General features: G+C 39.3%; 1 protein-coding gene across 1 annotated transcript; it reads right to left on the bottom strand.

Annotated features, from left to right (window-relative positions):
* Positions 1–2340: 2340 nt before the first annotated feature.
* jakmip1 (janus kinase and microtubule interacting protein 1) lies at positions 2341–22125 on the bottom strand. The gene is made up of 14 exons (XM_033974184.2): positions 21757–22125; positions 15045–15345; positions 14267–14599; positions 13635–13796; positions 12244–12456; positions 9794–9907; positions 9547–9693; positions 8208–8378; positions 6843–6902; positions 4937–5065; positions 4478–4606; positions 4313–4396; positions 3153–3215; positions 2341–2833 (listed from the first exon to the last, which is right to left on the bottom strand). Exons 2-14 carry the CDS (start codon positions 15198–15200, stop codon positions 2651–2653), a joined length of 1944 nt encoding a protein of 647 aa, XP_033830075.2. The 5' UTR covers positions 15201–15345; positions 21757–22125; the 3' UTR covers positions 2341–2650.
* Positions 22126–22351: the final 226 nt, after the last annotated feature.

The following is a 22351-nucleotide window of genomic DNA, read 5'->3' as shown; positions in this document are numbered from 1 at the left end:
CTGCAGAAGAGGTCTGTACAAACATTAAACATTATATATAGATCTATAATGAACAGATGTTTCTTTTATGTTTTAAAAAGTTTGTATTAACTGTTAAGTGTAACACTGCTTCCTTCCCCCATGTTGTATTACAAATCCACTCATACTGGGAAAGAGAACTCACCCTACAACAGAGATCAAAGTGCTATGTTAATGTGGAGAAATGATAACAATGAGGTTAATGGGAGTAAACTACAGTGAGGGCAGGAGAGTGAAGGGACTGAAGGAGAGGGGTCATCACAATGAAGACTGATTACGGTTCATTCTGTCACAGTAAAGGCACAGGAGCACACAGAGGGATACTGCATCTTTTCCATTGAGGTTTGGTTCAGACCAGGGTCAGAGGTAGGATCATATAAACCCTGGGGTTTGGGCCTTACCTGCTGCGCCTGTTGGAGGAGCTCCATGCGCTCCTGTAAGATCTGACTGTCAAACTGCCGGCTCTGCCTGAGGATCTGCCTCCTCAGCTTCTCCACGGAGAGCTGCAGCTCGTCCCTCTGCCGCTCGCTCAGAGACTCGGCCACAGCGCGGCCCCCCGACTCTTCTTGCTGCAGAGCGCTGTACAGAGTGGCCTCCAACTCCTGGATCCTCTGCACAGGCAGCCACACACATGCCAGCACATGCACATGCAGGACACATGCACATAGACCAGAGACACAGACACACCACTGAGACCAGGAAATCTGCAGCACTGTCCACTACACACTGAGGGCCACTTGACTTTTACATACTGCACTGTGGCACAGGGCTAATCTACTGGAACGATAAACAACTGCTTTACTTCTCTACCATACCACCACAGCATGTAGAAATCAAGCACCATAATTTAAAGTGGAACATTACCCAGGAAACAACAAAACTGATAAAATAAAGTAATGAGAATTATGTACATGTTTTGTGCTATAAATCAATAAAAGTCATTATTACATCACATTCTTTAAAGTAACACCTAAAAACTGTTCAAATCCACAACCATGACTTCATCTTCAAGATCAATATTTTTTGTTAATTCTTTGAATTGTATTCAATGTGAAACGTATATCTAGTGTAAAAATCCAAACATATTCAATTGGCTTAATCTCACAGGTGTAAAAGATGCAGTATCCCAACAAAATGTAAAGTACCTTTATGAAAATGTTCATGAAGTCCAAGATGTGTCATGCATGTGTTCTACTACAGCGGCAACATTATATGAAACAATTTGCTCATGGATTACTTGTCTACAAAATCATCAGTTTTCTGCAAAATAACTCAAATATTTGTTTTTATTCTTTAGAAAAATTCATACCATATAGGCCTGATCCAGAGCCTGCTTTCTGTAATCCAACTCCTCCTCAAGAAATCCCTTCTGTTTACTGAACAGCTCCTGTCACAAAACAGCATAATCAACTGCAAATCATGGCGGGATATTTGAACAGTAAAAATCAGTATTTCTTACCTTGTCATTTTCCAAATCAATCATTTTCTGAGTTAAAGCTGCCTCAGTGTTGTCAATTTGCTTTAGCCACTATAAAAACACATGGCACATGGTTATGAAGACAGACGGTGTAGTAGCAGTAACTGTCCACTGGGTGTCAGTAAAAACAACACACTTGCCTTTTCACAGAGGGAGATGACTGTCCCTGCTTGGATCACAGCAACCTGCTCCTCATTTCTCAGGTTCTGGTCATTTGGAACAAAAAAAGAGTTATGTTTATATAATAATGTACCAAAAATAAAGTTTAAAAGCTTTTTAAACTCACCCCATTATCACCAAGTATATCAAGCTTCTTCATGAGCTCAGGGATAATTACATCCTGTTGACAACATAATTAAGTATAAATATGACTAATTGAATGTACTTGGACAAAGGCATACATATGCACTCACCTTTACCCCCTGCTGGTGGCAGTAGGTCTGCAGGGCGCTGCTGCTGTTTTCAGGAAAGGCTGACATGTGAAGATTCAAAGCAGGAGACCTCCGCTCTCTTTCCTGGAATAACAGCAATTCAATTAATGCAGACAGGAAAACACAGCATCAGCAGAACACTATAATCTCATCTGTAAACTATGGCCTCGACACTGATCCAGCCAACACGTTTGACAGGTAATAAATACTAACAGTACTTCAGTGATAAAGGAAACCATTGGGATGTTACTTACATTAAGACAGAAAACATGACCGGGATCTGCTAAAACAAAGGAGGTGAAAAAACAAATACAGAAATGGGGTGCAAAAATTCACATGGACAAAATTAAATCTGGAAAAGGGATCGCCAGTGAACACATTGTTCAAATTGAAAACATCAGTGAAGATATGTGCTCAGATATAATAACAATAATCATTTATTCACATTATAAATATTATACCTCAGTAATATACAACACTGATGATTTACACAATACAAATAAAGTAAAACATGCGTGCAAATGGGATACAAAATGAGCAAAGATGAAAATGAAAGTACTTAAATATGGTTTATTCAAGTAAAATACATCAACATTCATGCATTCAAAATGATTCCAGTTCACGGATGGGGCCAACAGCTGCCATGCAAAACTATAAACAACAGTCATATGGATACAGTGTCGTTTTTTGTGTGTTCAATGAAACAATCCAGGCAGTCTATGGATCACTGTAAATAGGTCTTGATTCTGGAGCTGAGGTTGTTGTTGTCGCCTCCTGGTGACACTATGATGGTATTACAGTCTCTTACTTCTAGTTCAAGAACTCTGAACTCCAGCAGCTCATTTTGGTCCCGAGCGTCCTGGACCTCAGCTTCTAGTCGCTTCTCCACCTGCTGCAGTGCACAAATCTAGGACAGAAGCATATACAGCATATCAAAATTATATTGTAGGTAAAAGTGGGCGATGTGGCAAACAATGTCATGATTTTTTTGGAACCAGTTCAGGATTTGGATTTTATCATGATTTTTGTACGCATTTAATTTTTCTATTCTATCTATCCAGCTGTCACTCACTTAGAGCCATACAGTCTAACCAATAGGAGAAGTGACAATATGACCAAAATATCATCACAGGGATGAGATTCACTTTTCATCACCATATTGCCCAACTCTAAATGTACGTTTGCATTATTTCAATTCTAATTATTATTTTCATGAACAGAATTACCTTTTCATGAAGATCCTGATTGGTCCTAAGCAAGTACTGCTTCTCTTCAACCCATTTTGAATCCTGTCATAGCAACCAAGTCAAACATTAGAAGAAAAATCACAAAACAATGTGGATGTCCTTGTTTTCATGCCAACTTTTCAAACACTCAACATGCACTGTAAGTGAATTGAAACAAGCTGATGTGATGTAGGCACAAACACAAGACAAGAACAAGGTGAGACATAGTTTTATTGATTTGGAAGAAAATCAATATTTGGAAGAAAAGAACAGGCCACCACCTGAGACTAGAGGCACGACAAACTGGGAACAAATGCTTTTGGTAAAGAACATGCTATGTCAGTAAGCCTGTCACGATAAATACTATATGGGCTATATATTCAGTATATGACAGATGGAACAATACTTTTTGGGAGCATACTTTTTCTTTGTACTACTAAATTTTTGGTTATTTTTCTGTACTACGACAATATTTGAGCTGTGGTGTGAAGAATTATGAACTTCTGTGAAACATTATAGATACAAACGAATAACTTATTATTATTATTATTATGAGTGTTGCATTCAGTCACTTATTTTTGTAGCTCATATTTTTTAACGATATTGGGAATAATTCTGCTTTATGGTTTGGTTTCAATATTTATCGTCTATATTTACTTCAGCAATATATCGTACTTTAAAATGTATTATCGTGACAGGCCTATATGTTACCCAAGAACACATGACACATATTCTCAGTCTCATGCTTAAATCAACACTTCTGAAATTAACCTGGTAAAAATATAATGCCACTTTAAAGATCATTTACTTACTTACTTACTTTATTATTTGCAAATATTAACTTACATGGATTTGGAAATATCACATATCTGAAACAATAGCTTTGATCTATTTCTGGATGGACACAGTGGCCTCAAATAAAGTCACACAGAAATATACAGCACCAGCAGACAGATTCATCTTTGGGACATAGAGTAAGGCGCAGATGACAGCCATACATGCAGGAAGTGATGTCACACATGCAGGAAGTGACATCAAAGAAAGGCGTGGATGTGTTCGGCATAGCGCCAGCCCAAGAACAGAGCAGCCAGAAAAACATGCAGGACGGCCAGTGAGAGCAAGACCCGCGAGCTCCTGCCCCCCTCCCTCGTCAGTGTTACCTGCCCCCGCTCCGACAGGGCCTTCTCCAGGTCCACAATCTTCGCCTGGCAGCTGCTCAGCTCTGCTTGCATCTGCTCTCGGGTCTGTGGGGCATAACAGGAATGAGTCCCGATGCAAGAGCAGCGTCTGTTTGAGGTCATTACAGATTATGTAGTTGTACAAACCCTGGCCTCCCGTTCAGCATCCAGTGTCCCACCAGTCTGTTCCTGTAGTAGAGCGTAGGCCCGTTGCAGCGCCTGGTACTCTCTGGTCAGCTGTCGAAAACGAAGCTCTGACTCCTCACGAGAAATATTCTGTAGTGAAAATAAGAATTACAAACCAACATAACAACTTTCAACGTGTACAGAAATAGTTTTAAGTTTTAAGAATCTTGCTACTGATGGTGTGTTATTGTGGTTTTTAATTTGTCCTACTGATGCAAAAACAATTGGTTAGCCTTATTTAGCTTTTGAAGAAAGACTTAATTCATAATGGAGATATACCGGTAGATATACCAAGAATATTTCAGGCTACTTCATTAATCCTGTAAGCCTAACTCCTAAATTAAATAGTTACAATAATAACGAGGCATTAGTTTAAAATGTTTAAATCTTGAAATAATCTAGAGTCAATCTGACATTTACCTCTTCCAAATCTTCCTCCGGAGTGGCAGGCGTGCGGTCTGTCAGGTCGGTGTTAAATGAAACAAGCGACGATGTTTCTGAATCAATCGACTCCTCATCAAATCCAAAATATGTCTCCACAACATGCCTCTGTAAGAAAGGTAAATTAACATACTGTATTTTAGTACTACAGTTTTAATGTTTTCTTATACCGCGTTCATGTTAAGTAGGGCTCCAATGACTACTGAATTAATGGCTGACTGGACCAGACATAGACCTGTCACTATAACATATTTTGAAGCACGATATATCGCTATAGAGAAATATTGCGATAAACAATAATACTGAAACTACTTTAAGCCACTAATTAAGACTTAAATAATGCAAGATAATCCCAGTAACCCATTTTAAATAAACTGTTTCATTAAAAGGCTTATTCACCCCTCCACTGCTCAAATCTTTTCGTATTTCAACAAAAAATACCTCAAATCTCCCCACTTTTGCAAAGAAAAAGTACTCACAATAAATATTGAGTTGCAAAATATGTTGTTCCAGATTTCATATACTGAACGATAAGTCGATATTGTAATTATGGTGACAGGCCTAATCAGACAGACAAAAAAAACAAACAAATTTTCCCTATCTAGAAATTTTAGTCAGCATATTGTTACCTTAATCTGTTTGAAAATATATCTAAAAAAAATCTCATTGTGCAAAAGAAATTACAGTTTGGCTGGTCAATTTATCAACAAAAAAATACAAAATGCTAAAATAATCTTAGTTATAGTCCTGATGTAAAGTGCTAAAAACTGCTCGTCTATTCTAGCTGCTCTTTCTTAACATTAACTCTTACCATCATGTTTATAAGTCATCTCCTGACAACCAGAAAAATACAGACAGACCAGGGCACACAAGCAGATGAAGGCAGAAAAATACAGGATCAAAAGAAAGTACTCCGTCATGATGCCAATGAACAAACTGGTGTAATCTACCAAAACTGTCTCTACAACATATAACCCACAAAATGGAGTGTAGTTTAGAGGACTCTCCAATAAATCCTTGAGTCAGTGGAATACCTAAAGAATAAAAGTACTCAACAGTCCAAAGTCAAACTGCTACATCGTTCACACAGAACCAACACAGACGGACTAAGAGAAGATGAGACTGAAGACCCACATCATAAACTCCACCCTTAGCAACATCATGGCCTCCAGTGAATCCATCCAAACGTGTGGTAACAAAGGCGACCTGTTTTCTCTTTTATCAGAAGGACAATAAGCAAAGGGAAATTTAACTATTATGTTTATGTACAATCCCTAATGATTTTTAAATTTAATTACACCATGTCATCATAAGCCTAGTCCTCTTGAGAAATTGTATTTATTTGTTTTCTTTTTATTTAACCTTTATTTTAAAGTTTAAATATTTGAAAACTAATTATTATTCACAAACATGACCTGGCAAATCAAGCCCGAAATCTAGATATATAGTGTAGGCCACAAACTCAAATGCCCATCAAGTCTAGATGCACATTTTAGTATTGAAATCAATTTATACCTGTTTTTTAGACAACAACTGTACCAGAAACACAACGCATCTTAAAACTGATAGCCATAACCTATAATCCTGTTTATAGACACAACAAGAAACATACAGCCAGCAGCAATACCAGCCGTGACTCCACTTCACTGGGACTAGCACAGCAGGAGGTGTGTGTTTGGACAGCTTGATGCTTCTTGTTGTCTGGTGTACTGTCATTAAAGTCCCTTGAGGCCAATTACATTAAAAATACTGCACACAAGCATCAAAACACACAGATGCACACTTGCACACACTTGCACACACGCACAAACAGACGTCAGGAAGAGGAGTTGCTAAGGTACAACACTGTTTTATCAAGAGAATAAAGGAACCAATTCACACTTACTTTAGGCATCTTCACTTGTCTCCGCTTGGTTTTTATAGTCATGGCCAATCTGTCACGTTCCTACAAACAAGGAAAAAGATTTATATAAGTGAATATTAAGGCTATTTTTTTGTTTTAGATATTCTTTTTAACCATTTCACCAATTTTAAGTGTAAATTCTATAGGGACAATTCTCTATTCTGATATTACTTTAATTAACTTCAATAAATACATCTTTTACCTTAGTGGAGTAAATCTACCATGTTTTCCCATTAATAGTGGAGCAACCCATAGTCTAAAGTTCTCCTCCATATTCTAAAAACATACTGAACAATATCTGTGTAATCTCTCTGTTGTCCAGGTTTGACATCCATCGATAAGAAAAAATTCAATTTTGTCAACTGGAATGGGGGATTAGACATAATTTATCTCGTGTTTATAACTCCATCCTCAGACCTAAATCAAAACAAGGAAAACAATAGTGCTAGCCAGTATGATATGAGTATAATACGACTAGGGCACAGTTCACACTTGTGTAGTATAGTTCAATACCTAGCTAACAAACAAACTGTAAACAAATAGGTGTGTTATTTTTAGTGTAGTTAGCACCTCCCTTTAGACAGATATAAGGCAGTGTCCAGAAGTAATCTGACCAGAACTGAAGAAGCAACTTGGATGAGTCTTCTCTCTAAAGCTTTTGTCCATTTCACAGAATTACATTTTTCTTTTGCTAAACTGAACTATACATTGGCATCACAAAATCACATCATGAACATTTGGATCCACTATTTCACTCTACCCTTTGCTTTATTACAGGTGTTAGATTTGAAACCCATCACTGTATTCTCTATGAAAAAGTGGGTTGGCCATTACAGTCTGTTAGAAGAGAACATATGAAAATGTATGAAATGTATCTATAAGGGCCTACTTCAAAAACTGCCAGAACACCTCACCTGTTTGTTAATCATTGATAATGGCACATTTAATACCACATCACATGACTGCATAAGACTAAGGACGAGCCGCACCAAAACTGAGACAGCAAAGAGACTTTTAGCTGTTTTGCTTCACAAAAATGGAGCACATTCCAAGGAAGAGCAAAACTAAATACGTTGGTGACACAATCGCAATATAATAATCAGGTAACAAACTTCTATACTCACACCTGCACCTGTTTTCAATGTTTTATATAGACTTTTATACTTTTATACTACTCAGTTTTTCTGCTTGTATCGCATTTTAAACAGGCCGCCTATGAAAAACAGAGCCCAAGTGCACTCATGTGGTTCCCCTGTATAAATAAAGACTTTTATTTGACATATTTTATTTTATATAGTAAAGTTTTACTACAGTAGTAATAGAGTGAAACTGTAGGCCTCCTCAAACCTGTGTGAGTTCATCAATGATGCCGCGTTGCTCGACGACCTGCAGTTTGAGGAACTCCACTTCCTGTTCCTCGTGGGCGTGGCTCAGGTCTGTCAGAGAGCTCCGCCGCTTTAACTGGGACTGATGAGGCTGTTGTTGTGATGGGGGACGAGAGGAGGCAGCTTTCTCTTTCTAGGAATAGAATATGACAAAAGAGCTGTTAGTTTTTGTCCCTAATTGTCATGGGGCCTGCATTATCTGTCCTCCTGTGCTCTCTCCCCCTCCCCTACCTGTCTGCTTGGAGCTGGGCGGAGTTCCTGACTCCTCCCGCGCGCACCTGGAGTGCATCAGCGCAATTACCTCCACCTGCTGCTGAGTATTTGAGGGCTCGGCAGAAGGCACTCGGAGCCAGACTGTCCGCGTGTCAACGTGAATGCTCCAGCTTAGTTTTTGCATTTTTGTTACCTGTCTACCTGATACTCATTGGAATTTTGCCACCTTCCAGATTCCTGCTCTTGCCTCTGCGCTCCAGCTCCGGTACAGTCCACCCCTCTGCCTTGCCTCCTGTCCCGTCTTGGTCTCCAGCTTGCTTCCCGTCTCCTGCCCTGTCTCCCGCTCTCTGGATTACTCCTGCTGGGTCGTCTTCCCTGGCCCTGTCCCTGGTCCCGTCGTGCCCCGGCCCTGGCTGTCTCTGTGCCCGCTCTGGACATCCCTGCTTGGCTTGTCCTGGTCTCGTCCTGATCCTCTCCTCGTTACGGTCCTGGTTTCCCGTCCCTGTTCTGCACTACTCCCGTCTGGTCTGCCTCCTGCTCCCCGTGTGTGTGTTAAAGGAACTATTAAAAACTGAATTTCACCATTTTGTAACTAAACACTGTAAATCTGCACTCCTTGGTCCGCACCCGCACTAGCCGTTACAACACTAATGTAAGAATCAACACTACAAAACATAAGTACTTCAATATATCGACTTATTTTTCAATATGACAGAACAATTATTTTTTGGGGTCAGTATTTATCATGGGGACTTTTTCTTAAACTTTTTGTTATTCTTCCTGTTCTACGATTAGATTTGAGCTGTTGATGCTTGAATAAATAACTTCTATGACTCATTATAGATACAAACTCACTACCAAAGTGTTTCAAACTGCTATTTATTTATTGGAGTTGGTGTTTTTTTTAACCATATCGTACATTTAAAATGGGAATAATTCTACTTTTAGAGTTATTCTGTCAGTGTCATAAATTTTTCTCAATGTTATTGTTTGTCGTTTATATTTTTCTTCAGCGATATATCGTACTTCAAAATCTGTGATAGGCCTACTTGTTTGTCTGCAAAAGCTTCTGAATATGAAAAACTCACCATCTCAGCATTATCGCGGCTCAGGTTCTTGAGTTTCTCCTCCATTCGCTGCAGAGTTTGTAGGAGGTCATCATTCTTCTTGGACAAACGCTTGTTCTTCTCAAACATGGGTTTCATCTGGCTCTCTGCCTCCCTCACCCGCTTTAGCTATACATATAAAAAAATTTAAAAAGACATAATTCCTGATAACTGCCTTTACATAGTCCTGAATTTGCATTAGTTATGTTTATTAATCTGCATGACTCACCAGTTCATTTCTCTCATCGGCCAGTAGTGCATTTCTGTCTTCAAGTTTCCGGATCATCCCATGAAGTTCAGCAATTTTCAACTGGAACCTCCTCATGTCACGCTCGTCCACCTCCTGAACAGTAGGGGGCAGAGGAGAGGAGGAGGAAGACACAAACTGAAAAGGGGACTGTCATGCAGGCACACATGCAGGTTTTGAGAGTGGATGGAAAAGATGAGGTGAATCAGAGATGCAAATACGGTTTAAGCATGAACGGTGCTCTGTGTCCAAACTTTCCCCAGCACCTGAGCAAATATTTGACTTTCAAAGTATCATTCTGCCATATGAGAAACACTGGTAGAAACACAATGGATTTCAATGATGAAGCACTTCTCATTCGGATGATCAGCAATTTAAAGATTCTATGTTACATAAAGTTGACTCTTGTGAGTTTTAAGCTTTGTTAGAGTGTTATTACCTCCTAAAAACAGACCTGGAGTTGTGTTTTGCTTCATTCACACGTGTTTCAGTGACACTTTATTATTAGTCTGTTACATTTCCAAAGCTCAAAATGCTCTGTTCCACCGTGTGATGTATTGAAGTGGTTAACAGTTTAAGTTAACATCTACCTAAACTTTGGCAATTCCATGGGTGAAATCATAAAAATGATTCTAGGGAAGGTGTATGGAGTTTAAAAAAGCAGTGGAGCACTTCCTGTATCACCACATGACATCACAAGGTGGAACAAAGTGTTTCAGTTTGAGAGAAGAACGCAGCCCAAATATGTAGAGAAACAACATATATATATATATATATATATATATATATATATAAATAATATATATATATATAAAATATATATATAAAATATATAAAAAAATCAGAATATAGCGTAATATGGGCCCTTACAGTTTTGGAATTATAAACGTCTTCAGTTCAGCCTAAAATAGAAAATAGACCAGGCTCTGTACTTCTTTTATTTCAAAGGGAAGGCTGTTCTAAAGATGTGGTGCAGAACAACAAAACACTTCCCTCTCCACAGTCAGGCTCTGCCTAATGCTGCGAGCACTGAATGGCATTAGGACAAAGCAGTAATATTCAGTTATATCTGCTTTATGTGATTCACTGCATTTACGCTTGTTGACCTGGAGATCTTTCCATTTTGGGGGGCAACAGCTCTTGATTGATTCAGATTCAACTTAATTGTAACTGCACTTGTACAAGCACAGTGTAACGAAATGCAATTTTAGCATCTAACCCGTGTGCAATCAGCAAGTACTAGATACAAATTTACATTATAATTTACATATAATTTTTAAAGTTTATTTTTCAGGAAATTTATTAAAGGTACATTAGAAACATCAAGTACTCAAACACTAGAATTTCACACTTGGTTTCGATACTTAGGAAAAGGCCCAATACTCAAGGCCCAATATTCAAAGCCCAATGCATAAAACCACAGCGATAGAGAAAAAAAAAACTTGCCATGTGTTCTGATACTAACTCTGTCTCTGATAGATCATGATCATTCTAAAACTCATTAAAAAAATACTTATTTATGTAAAGGAGGAAGGTTTGACATGAGCATATTTGTTCATTACTAAAGTTCAGGTTGAAGTGCATATATTTAAAAGTTTAGAAGTGTGACAGCCCTGGAAAAGAAACTGTGCCTTAGCCTGAAGGCTCCTTTAACACCTTCCAGGAGGCAGGAAAGTGAATCTGATTTTGATATCTGGTTTTCTTTATCATGTATTAATAACAATCTAGAATGACAAAACAGAATTACAACATTCCATTTAACATAATTTGTTTGAGCTTACTTTTCATTATCTATTTATGGTGACACTGCCTAGTAACAGAATAGACTTTAAAGCAGCTCTACTTGTGCACAAGTCTCTGCATGGCCTAGCACCAAAGTACATCTCCTACATGTTAGAGCCACATGAACCATCTCACACTGGTGTAGCTCTGATTCAGTTCTGGTTTAGTCCTGGTTTAGGGACTGGCCTCCTCCTGGTGCCCAGACTCAGGACATGAGGAATCAGCGTTTCAGTTTCATGCAGCTAAAACCTGGAATACTCTTCCTGAACCTGAAGATGTGAGACAGGCCTCTACTTTGAAAATGTTTAAATCCAGGTTCCAAACTGTTCTGTTTAGCTGTGCATATGACTGAAAGGCTTTTATTCTTTATGATGATTATTTATGTTTCGATTTGTTGTATTGATTTTAACATCTTTCTTATTCTGTAAAGCACTTTGAATTACTTTGTGTACCAATTGTTATATACAAATAAACTTGCCTTGGCTTACTTTCTGCAGTGCTCTCCCAGGACCACCATCAAAAGAAACAAAAGAAAAATACTAATTTTTTTGTTACTGTACTCATACCTTTAAACGGTCCCCTGCCCTATGTGTGCGTAGCAACCGTGAAAGGAAAGAAAGTAATAACTTCTTTCCAGTATGACGCCATACCTGGTTGTACTGCAGTTCTGAGTTATCTCCAAGCCCAGGCACCACTTCTCTTTTGGGGCTGCCATGGTTGAACTTCTCAGCCTCCCGGACCTGCCCCAGCTGCTCGTCCAGTGCCTCTTTCTGTAGCTGTAGTTTTTGAGCATATCCAGCCTGCGCTCCCAACTCCCTCTCCAAGGCACACACCACACGATCCTTGGCTTTCAACTCATCCATCTGCAAAGAAAATCAGAAAACAAATGAAACAAATATATTGACTTCATATTTCTAAAACCATCAACATTTTATGATGTCTGTACAATTTTATGAGATATCAGTGCATTACTGGACTTCAAATTCTTAGTGACTTTACGATTTTGGTGCTCACACTAATGTTTATGCTCATAAAAGTTCAAAGATTTATTCAATTTTGCCATTTTATTAAAACAAAAAAAAGTATTTCATTCAGGTTTACAATATTTTCTAAAACGTTCCCTCCAGTGTTTCTACCATGTCTCACACTTCTAACAAGTTCCTCCTCAACTTCCGCCCAGCACTTTGTTCTTTTAGCTCTGGTATTTCCTGAAATGCCCTGTTGCAATCAATCAGCATTACAGACTCACCGGTTTCACCACAACAAGTCACCTTTGTTTTACAGTCAGTGCACATTACATAATCATATAAACCTACTGTTTGGAATAGGCTTAATCAATGACACTAGGAAAAGCAGCATATGCAGGAGAAAACTGACTGAGACTGGACAAACTGAATACCTAGGTTTTAGTGCTGTTACAATTTTTAAAGTTTATTTGGCAGGAAATGTATTAAACATGCATTAGAAACAGCAAGTACTCAAATACTAGAATTTCATCAGTTTCAGTACTAAGGAAAAGGCCCAATACTCAATACCCATTTTAAAACCACAGTGACAATGAAGAAAAACACTGTGGTTTTTCACAATTGTATCAGTAAACCTGTCACATGAATCAATATAATCGACTTCTCATTCAATATATGACAGCTGCAACAATATTTTTTGGGGTCAATATCTATCGTGTGTACTTTTTCTTTGCACTACAGGGAATTTGTTGTTATGTTTTAGCTATAGGATAAGATTTAAGCCGTAAAAAGGTTGAATTAATAACGTGTATGACTCATTCCAGATGCACACTAAGTACGAAAGTGTTTTTATCTGCCATTTATTTTTTTGAATGTTATGTTTAAATTGTTTTTTTTTTGTGGTTTAAAGCTGCTCTTGGATTATTGTGTCATTGGCATAAATTAGTTTCAGTGTTATATTTACATCTATAATATATCGAACTTCAAAATTTGTTATCGTACATTCTGTAAAAATCTCGTCTTGGCTCGCTCTCGTGCATCCAATCTCGTGTCTCAGCCCTGACAGATGCCCTCACCAGTCTGCGGATGTCCCTCTCACAGTCTCGTTTGATGCGGTGCACTTCATCTTGGTGCTGTTGATAAGCCGTGCGCAGGTCTGCAGCTTTGGCTTTATCTGCCTGGAGAGCGTTAGCCAGGGCCTCCTCAGCCTGCTTTCGGCCTGTCTTCTGCTCCTGGATCTAAAATGATCCAATAACACACATAAAGAAGTTACAGCATTTTATAAGCGCATCAAACCAATCATATAGGTGCAGTATGACATAAACTTGTATTCAACTGTATAAATAATGAATGTTGTGCTTCATGAATTGACCTAGAAAAACAATAGCTTGGCAACAGGCATTTCCACTGTTTCCTGTGGTTCAGAAAAATACATTTACAAAGGGGTCTACAGTCTCCTATCAGCACTTGGCCTACACCTCATACAGTTCTATATATAGACACACCCACACTTATGCCGTTTTACTATATAATATACATATACAGATAGGCACACATGAGACTAATAGAGAAACAAAAAGCAAAAATAATAAACTTCACCCATGTTTCTTTACTGTAGTTACCCTTCAACAGAAATGAGTTCTTGTTTTGATTTTGTACTAACATTAAAATACACAAGCCCATGATTATTCTTGACTTTAAAACTTACCTCTTGTTGCAGCTTGAGTCTTTCCCCGTCAAACGCCCTCCTGGCCTCCTCTCGTGCCTCTCCGAGCAGTGCATTTTTGAGTTTGTCAGCCGCTCCGTCCCTCAGCGCGTTGACCAGGCCCTGCAACCTCTGGACCTCCGTGTCTCGGATCTTGATGGCGCGGGCCAGCTCCACCTCATGTTGTCGGGCTAAAGCTTCTCGAGCAGCACCCACGTCTCGGAGTTTCTCTTCGTGGAGTTTGGCCCTCAGGTCTGTGATGGCCACAGAGTGTTTGTGTTGTTCAAGCTCTCGAGCCTGACGCTGTTCCTGGAGACGCTCACGGAGCTTACAAACCTGAGGAAAGAGGAAAACAGAAACATTACAGTATTCACCTCTTTTCAGTTAGTCCTGCCTCTCATTAAAATAAAATCAATAGGTGTGCATATTGTAAGCATATTTCTGTCTCTTGAAAATATCATGTTTTTCTTCATTTGTCAGGGCCCTGATTAAGATTAGGGTTTGGGTCAAGGCACACTTTATTGTCCCATAGGAAAATTTGTTCTCTGCATTTGACCCAACTGCCTCTTAGGAGCACTGGGCGAGCCTTAGCTGGTGGGTTTTGCAAAATGCCCATGTTTTGTGTTGATGAGGAAAACCAAAGTGCCTGGAATAAACCCACCCAGACACAGGGAGGAACAAGCAAACACTGCATAGAAAGGGAATCAAACCCAGAACCTTGTTGGTTGGTGTGAGGTGAGAATGCTAACCACTCAGCTACAGTGTCACAATGTGAGCTCACCTTGGCTCTCTCTTGCTGCAGTTCGACCTGCACATCCAAGAGCTTGGACTTCAGCTCCTCGTTGGTGGCTGGAGCCGGGTCAGCCATCACCTCGGGTTTGTCTGGCTTCCGGCCCTTTTTAGAGGGTTGGGCCCCAGGGGGAGTGGTGGATGACATAGCAGCCCGTCTGCCTGAGCGGGGCAGACATAGAGGTGGTAGGTTTGTGGGGAACAGACCAGAGTCAGAAGCTGCTCCTTCGCTCTGCTTCACTGAACAGGCTCATTATCAACACGGTGGCAGTTATGGCTACATCCTGCTGGATCTGTAAAAGAGACAAAGAGCACATGAACTTAGACAACTGCGCGTTTTCATGCATTTTGTATTTTGTATTTGATTAATAATAAACAGGTGTGGTGAGTGAGATACTGACACGAAAAAAATGAATATTTAACTTTTGGGAGGGGGGGTTTAGGAATTAGAAGCAATATTTGTTGTGGCATTTCATAATGTAATAAATTGCAGTTTGATTTGATTACATTACAATTTATATTGCAGCTATAGTTTTATAGTTTTACTTTTTCCCTTTTTTTTTTTTAGCACAAAACAATAAGGTACAAAAACTTGAGCATAAGAGCCTAGTTTTGGATGAAACATACTTCGCTTAGTTCTGTCCTGCTTTCAAAACCTTGTGGATCCAGCCCTGACAAAACCCAAGGCATTTATCATTGTCCAGTTCTATTCCCTGAACTGTGCTTAGAAGCTCCATTGGGCAGAGAAAAGTGTCTGGCAAATACACAGTCGCTGCTCATCCGCACTCTCCCTACGGAGCGGACTGCGACAGTTTTGACGCTATAGATTTGTTCAGATTTTGTGTTTTGCCTTATTAAATCCTGGTTAATTAATTAAATACATTTGAAGACCATTTGCAATTAAAACAAGCATATTCATGGATGTCATCTTCTCATTATATGTAACATTATGAGGGCTTTTTTACCAACTGCTATGGCAACAGTCCTAATTTTTCATCATTTTGAAACCCATGGATAGACTAGACACCCACATTAACTGAGCTGAGACATGTCTAATCTCTTCAATGAACATAGCCCAGTGACCTCGCCATCTTCCTTATAACTATTCAATAAATAATGTAGTGATGAGAGAGCTGAAGATCACAAACGTAGCCCTCTTTTCATCCACAGACATCAGACATTCATGCAACAAACACAGATGGATGAAATTGTTACCAAGGCAATCCTTAGTCTCTGAAAACCTCCATTTCTCTTAAAGCAAAGCATGCTGGGAATGGAGGGACATCCACTAAACCAAACACAGAGTAATGAGAGAAAGCACTTTTGTAAAACACACTTAGTGGTGCACATGATTTTGTAATCAGCTCTCCTATCTTTAAGCTGGGGTTGAGTGCCAGACAGAAATGCACCAACCCAGGCAATGGGGGCAGAACAGCACTCTCTCTCATGCAACTACACAGCTAGCATTGTTAAACCGTAACATCCAAATGACTTCACAAACTAACAAACATGCAGTGGAAAAAATAGACTAAGAAATAGGAAAATGGCCATAAATAGCTCCCATTTGCTTAAAAAGACGGCCTTATCGGGTGCAGTGCAATGGTGTGTGTGAGGTCATTGTTTAATTTAAATAGATAAGACAAGAAGAGAAATCCCTCACAAAGAAAACATTGATGCCATAACAACTAGAGACTGACACAGCTGCATCTGTTCACATCAGCACAAGTCACACACATGATAACATTCACACTTAGGTCTTGGCAAGAGTTTTTAGCCTTATATTGATCAATTATCATTTTCAATTTGATTATATATTATAATTTTTTTTTTTTTATCAACAAAAAATGAATGTGGGTTATAATCTTGCTTTTAAAGAAGACATACTGTGCACATTTTAAATCACAATATTCATCTAAAATGCCTTAATAAAAGTCTGCTGATTGCTGCGTTACAAAACTGCAGTGTGCGATAGGAGCTGACATCATCACAACAAAGAGCCGTGTAGCTGTCGGCTCCTCCTATGGATAGCTGTGGATCACACTAGTGAGTAGCACATTATTTTTTTTTTTAATTTGTTCTAAAATGACTATGTGATGCTGCAGGAACAGAAATTGATCAGTAATATGGCGTCTTGAAATTAAGCAATTAAACATGACTCAAACATGCACAAATCACCCCAAATACAACTTCAAGAGGAAACAACTATAACATAGTTATAAGCTCTTAAAAGTTAATTCTGCAGAATAGGTCTGATTTTAAAAGAAATTTAAACTGTATTCCTCAGAAGTATGACTCTTTTCCAAACAGCATGCCACGGGATTGGCTATAGAGCTGTCAATTACAAAACCCACGCAACTCATTAAAAATTTGAAAAACTGGAATGTGATTCACAGCTCTATTTACAGCGTTCATGACAACAGTTTGCAGCAGAGTAACTATAAACTGCACTTTAAGCTCCCTTAAGATAAAACACCCTGTATTGTCTGTAAACCTTTGAAACAAACACACATATATGTAAGCACAGATAAAACTTACAATCATTTCTTAGATAGAAGAAAGAGAGAGTTTTGTTTGGACAGATCATCATGACTCATATCATGTGGTGCATTTGTGCTCAGGCTTGACACCTTGAAGCTAAACACATTTATAGTTCAGGGGAAAATAGGAATGTTACGGGAAATGGGACACTTTAACTGGGGCACCCACAAAGTAACAAGGGTCTGGTTGTCATCACGGCCAACCAAAGTCACCAAAGGTCTGAGGACAAGCGCAGTCACTTTAAGTAGTAAGACTGGGACTTTAAAAACAAATGTACAAGTGGACTAGGATCAGGGTAGATATTGGAGAAAAAAAAAATTCCCTTGCATGCCCCTGGCTGATTCAATTTTATTTATTTATTTTTTATTATTGTTGTTTTTTCTATCTTATTTTAATAGAAAAGACTGACTTGAATCAATGACATTTAATATAAAAAATCGAATTTATTCAACCTACGTCTGAACTCTACTCCAAAAAACATATAGTTGGTAGACGGTTTGTCCACTAACCCAAAGGTTAACAGTTCAAATCTCGCTCTTAACATAAACAACATTAGTTAAGCGACCAGACCCACTGGGCAAGACACTTAACCCACCTCGCCCCCAGTGTCTGTGTACACTAGAGTAAGAATGTGTGTGTGAATGAGTGGTTCCCTGATGTAAAGCGCGTTGAGTGCCTTGAAGGTGGAAAAGCGCTATATAAGGATGTAACTATTTACCGTGTATATAACAATTTAACAATAACAACGTGATCTGGATGAGATTACATTTCAATTCCACAGCCTTACTCACAACAACGGGGAAAAAAAACTGTAAAAAATATTCCAATTTCAATACCGTAAATGAACTCTAATTAAAAGAGCACCAAATTAAAACCTTTGACTAATCTTCTTAGGACAAACAATGGCTAGAGACTGGATAAAGAGCATTAGTTGCACAATCAAGCTAATGAGTGCTTTTGAAAAATAAACTTGTTTGGTCCAAAACCACAAGACCACAGCCCCACAACAGCATAAGAGCATAAGAGCATATGAGCATGAGCGGTTCTAGACTAAAGCCATATGTGAGTGTATAGTAAAGACGGCTCAGGCTCAAACTCGGCTGGTATTTATGTATGTTGTAATCTCGCTTGTTAAAAACAGGCAGAGCTGCAGTAACTGTCATAGATATAGAGTTGCACGGCTTTGAGGAATTTCTGAATCTCGGTTACTGTTCAATTGTAACCTCCATTAGAAGACGTGGAATAATAGGATCAGTGGCTGTGGTGAAACTATTATCCACCTACAGGTTAGCAAGAAACGGCTGCCTTTTCTGCTTCTGTGGGTTCATTTGGCGGCACAGACTGTTGAGCTAATGAGCTTTTAAAGATTAAGAAAAACACAATATAATGTGATTTAAGCATCATGTGCCAACCTGCCAAACCAGCAATCTGACACAGTTATTTAATATTGTTTGAGATATAGATATTGAAATGCAACGAGATCCCCCCCAACTATGATGATATGAAAAAGACACAAAACAAACACATCTTCTTCTGAGAGTTCATGTCACTGTGAAGTACTCAGTTTTAAGTACCCATTCAAAAATGTACTATAAGAGTAAAAACTAAAAGTATTTCACTCAGTACTGTTCATTTGTTAAAGTGTAAATGTAGTGATATTGACTTGATACATATTTTGGTCAACAGAAACAATATGAATCAATGTCTTATCTTATCTTATTTTTCTCATGAATTTTGTGTATTTAGTTTTGTTTACTCAAAGCTGAAGCTTGAACTCAAAAACATTAGTCAGGATGTTAAAAATGTAGTGGAGTGGAAAGTACAGATACCTGCTCTCAAATATAGTGACGAAAAAAGTGTACTTTACTTTAAATTTACTATAAAATTTACAGTGTATAGACTTTGTTACGTTCCACCACTGGTTAAAACTGCCTGTCAGTCACTCAGATCATGCTGGAGGCTGACCAATAGAAGGAAAGGAGGGAAAAAGCAGGTGTTTGTTGATATGTCAGGTTGGCAAATGATGATTCAGTGAGTTTGACTTCCTATCTTGCCATCGCTGCTCTGTGGTGATGTTTTTTCTGCTGTTGTCACTACAGAAATGATCTCACATTAACTGGACATTGGATTATTATGATTTTTATGCGGCTAAATTTGAAACAGTCGTCCTGAAGATGTAAGACAGACCTCCACTTCACAATGTTCCCATCCCAGCTCAAACCAGTTCAGTTTAGTTGCGCATATGACTGAAAGAATTTTATCAGCGCTCTCCTCTTTTAAAATTAATTTCATAATGATTGTTTATGTTTTATTTACTTTTTTATAGTATTTTGTATTATTTTTTGTATTGTAACATGCTTATTGTACTGAATTCCCTACATCCGGACAAACTTAACCATCACGGTTTATTTTTTGGAAAGGTACACTCCCTTAAAATCCACAATAGCCAGAGTCTCAAAAGGCATTCATCTTTTAACTTAAGGATAAAATGACAGGAAATGTTAATTAGATTTACTTAACAGATGTGGAGTGCTCCTTCGCTTTTAACCAACTCCAAACACTCCTCTTAAATGCTCAAGACCCCACACACACATTCTTAGCGAACGTCAACCATTAACCAGACTTGAGAGGGACCTGAAGCCTCATAAATACATAAAAAGGTACTCACCCTGGACAAAAAACAACAATCAGGGCGTGGAGCAAAGTGCCACCCTGTTTGCATGTGTAGTACAATGCCACAGACAGATAAACCGGGCAAACAGCACACCTTGTCATTGAAGCATAAGTATGAAAAGCTGTGGACTGTCAGAACTAGTCACAATCTAGACCCAGACGCACACTGATAGTCCAGTCTGTGTAAACTTCACAGAGAGAGGCTGAGTAACACAAGAGGCAGGAGAAACGTATGACCTGAAAAAGTCACTGACCTCAATGACTAGTCAAGCCCAATGAAACACACACAAAATGTTTTATACTTCAGGGCGTGTTCACATTGTCCTGGTTGTGTTGTGGTTTGAGCCCAGTTTAGTTCTGATGTAGTTCAGATGTGATGTTGTTGAGAAAGACATTTACAACGTGTTTTTACACCTCAAGATACTGTTACATCATGCATTAGGTTACTAGCATTAGGTAACTTACATGATATTTTGGTCATAGCAGTGAGGTGTTTTAAGCTTCTCATACTTAGCATTTTTCTTACCATTGTCTCAAATAAGCTTCCAGAGGCCTGCGGCTGCATAACATCACAGTGCACATACAGCTAGAGCTTATTCTTAAAGCAGCTTCATATGCTTACTGGGAAAGGTTTATGATTAAAAATGAAGTCCCTTAGCTGCACACGCAAAAGGTAGAAGTGAACACTGTAAGATGTAAATTATAGTAAAATATTGCCTACCCAAGCTCTATAATTGGGCTGTAGCAGTCTTACAGGCGGAAATGAAGTTCCTATGCAACACATGCTGTCTGATGTGGCGGATTTACAAGGCCCCAGAGCAGATGAGGCAGGGTGCTCATTAGACATGCATGGTAAAGCTGAGGTCTGATGAAGATGTTGTGATACTATACTGCAGAGTGGTCAATCTGTAATGACTTCAGTGGACAGAAGGTGCCCCTAAAGGAAACATTTCAAATGAGGATGCTTTGCCAAACCACACCCCACAGCAACAAACAGCATCCTGTAGCCTATGGCCCTGTGTCCTTGCATTAGAGTTACTACTGAGGTGTATCTGTTATAGGCTCTGTGCTGAAAGATGCTGAGACGTCTTTTCTAATGGTGTGCACCAAAAAGCATTTACAGACAACATCAATCTTGTTCAACGTGGGCCTTCTTCCCTTGGGCTGGAGGCACAGGCAAAGCCTTTCTAATGCAGCCTGATGATAATGTTATCAAATGGACCGCGTTAAATGTAATCTCATGGCAGCTATATGACCGTGATCCTTCCTCTGGAGCTGTCCATGTGCACAGATGTCACATCAATAGTCTCTGCTGCAGCATCGCTCCTACACTGTTTTGGTGAGAATCAGCTGTAGCTTCTTACACCTGGTTTAATACAAATTTAGCCACGGCATGAAGTGTGCTACAGTAGATTCCCACGCTCCTCCACGCGCACACGCATCAGCAGCAGCAGATAAAGTGATTTATAAAGTGATTAGACACGAAAACCTACCTCGATGTCCAAGTGTCCAACTCACAGCTGATGCAAAATGTGCCGCTGATAATTTCTGTCACATCCAGGAAAAGAAGGCAGCAGGGCTTCGGCGGAGGCTGCGGCGTGGACTCTTGAAAACGCACAGCCAACCGCTAAAAAACCGCCACAAACTTTAAAATAAATTAAAAGTGTTTTCGCCCGCTGACATAAGTACTACAGCTATAATGAGTCCAGTTATCAGTGGCTTGTATGGTTCCAGGTTTGTCCTGTGCTCTCACTGCACGCTGACATGTTCGCTCCCGCCCACACGCGCGCACAGCCCGCGTAACGTCATCTCTTCCTTCCTCTGCCCTCCACTGCATCCATGCGCTTCAGGAAAAACACTCGACAAACGAAACCGGTTCAGCAGCTGTGCGTAGTGAACGTGCATGAAAACGGTCAGCGGGCGTCGCCTGCAGCGTGTAAGAAGTGCGACACCTGACTGCGTGGACAAGAATGACACCGCGCACTGAAACTGCGTGGACACGCAGCTCTTTGGCGCGCTGCGCGTCAGGACGCAGGACAGTTTGACCCATCTGGCTAATTAGGAAATAAAACAAACAAACCTGGTATT

The sequence above is a fragment of the Periophthalmus magnuspinnatus genome, chromosome 10 (assembly GCF_009829125.3).
Source record: "Periophthalmus magnuspinnatus isolate fPerMag1 chromosome 10, fPerMag1.2.pri, whole genome shotgun sequence".
Taxonomy (NCBI): Eukaryota; Metazoa; Chordata; class Actinopteri; order Gobiiformes; family Gobiidae; genus Periophthalmus; species Periophthalmus magnuspinnatus.
This window is presented reverse-complemented; position numbering and strand designations above follow the sequence as displayed.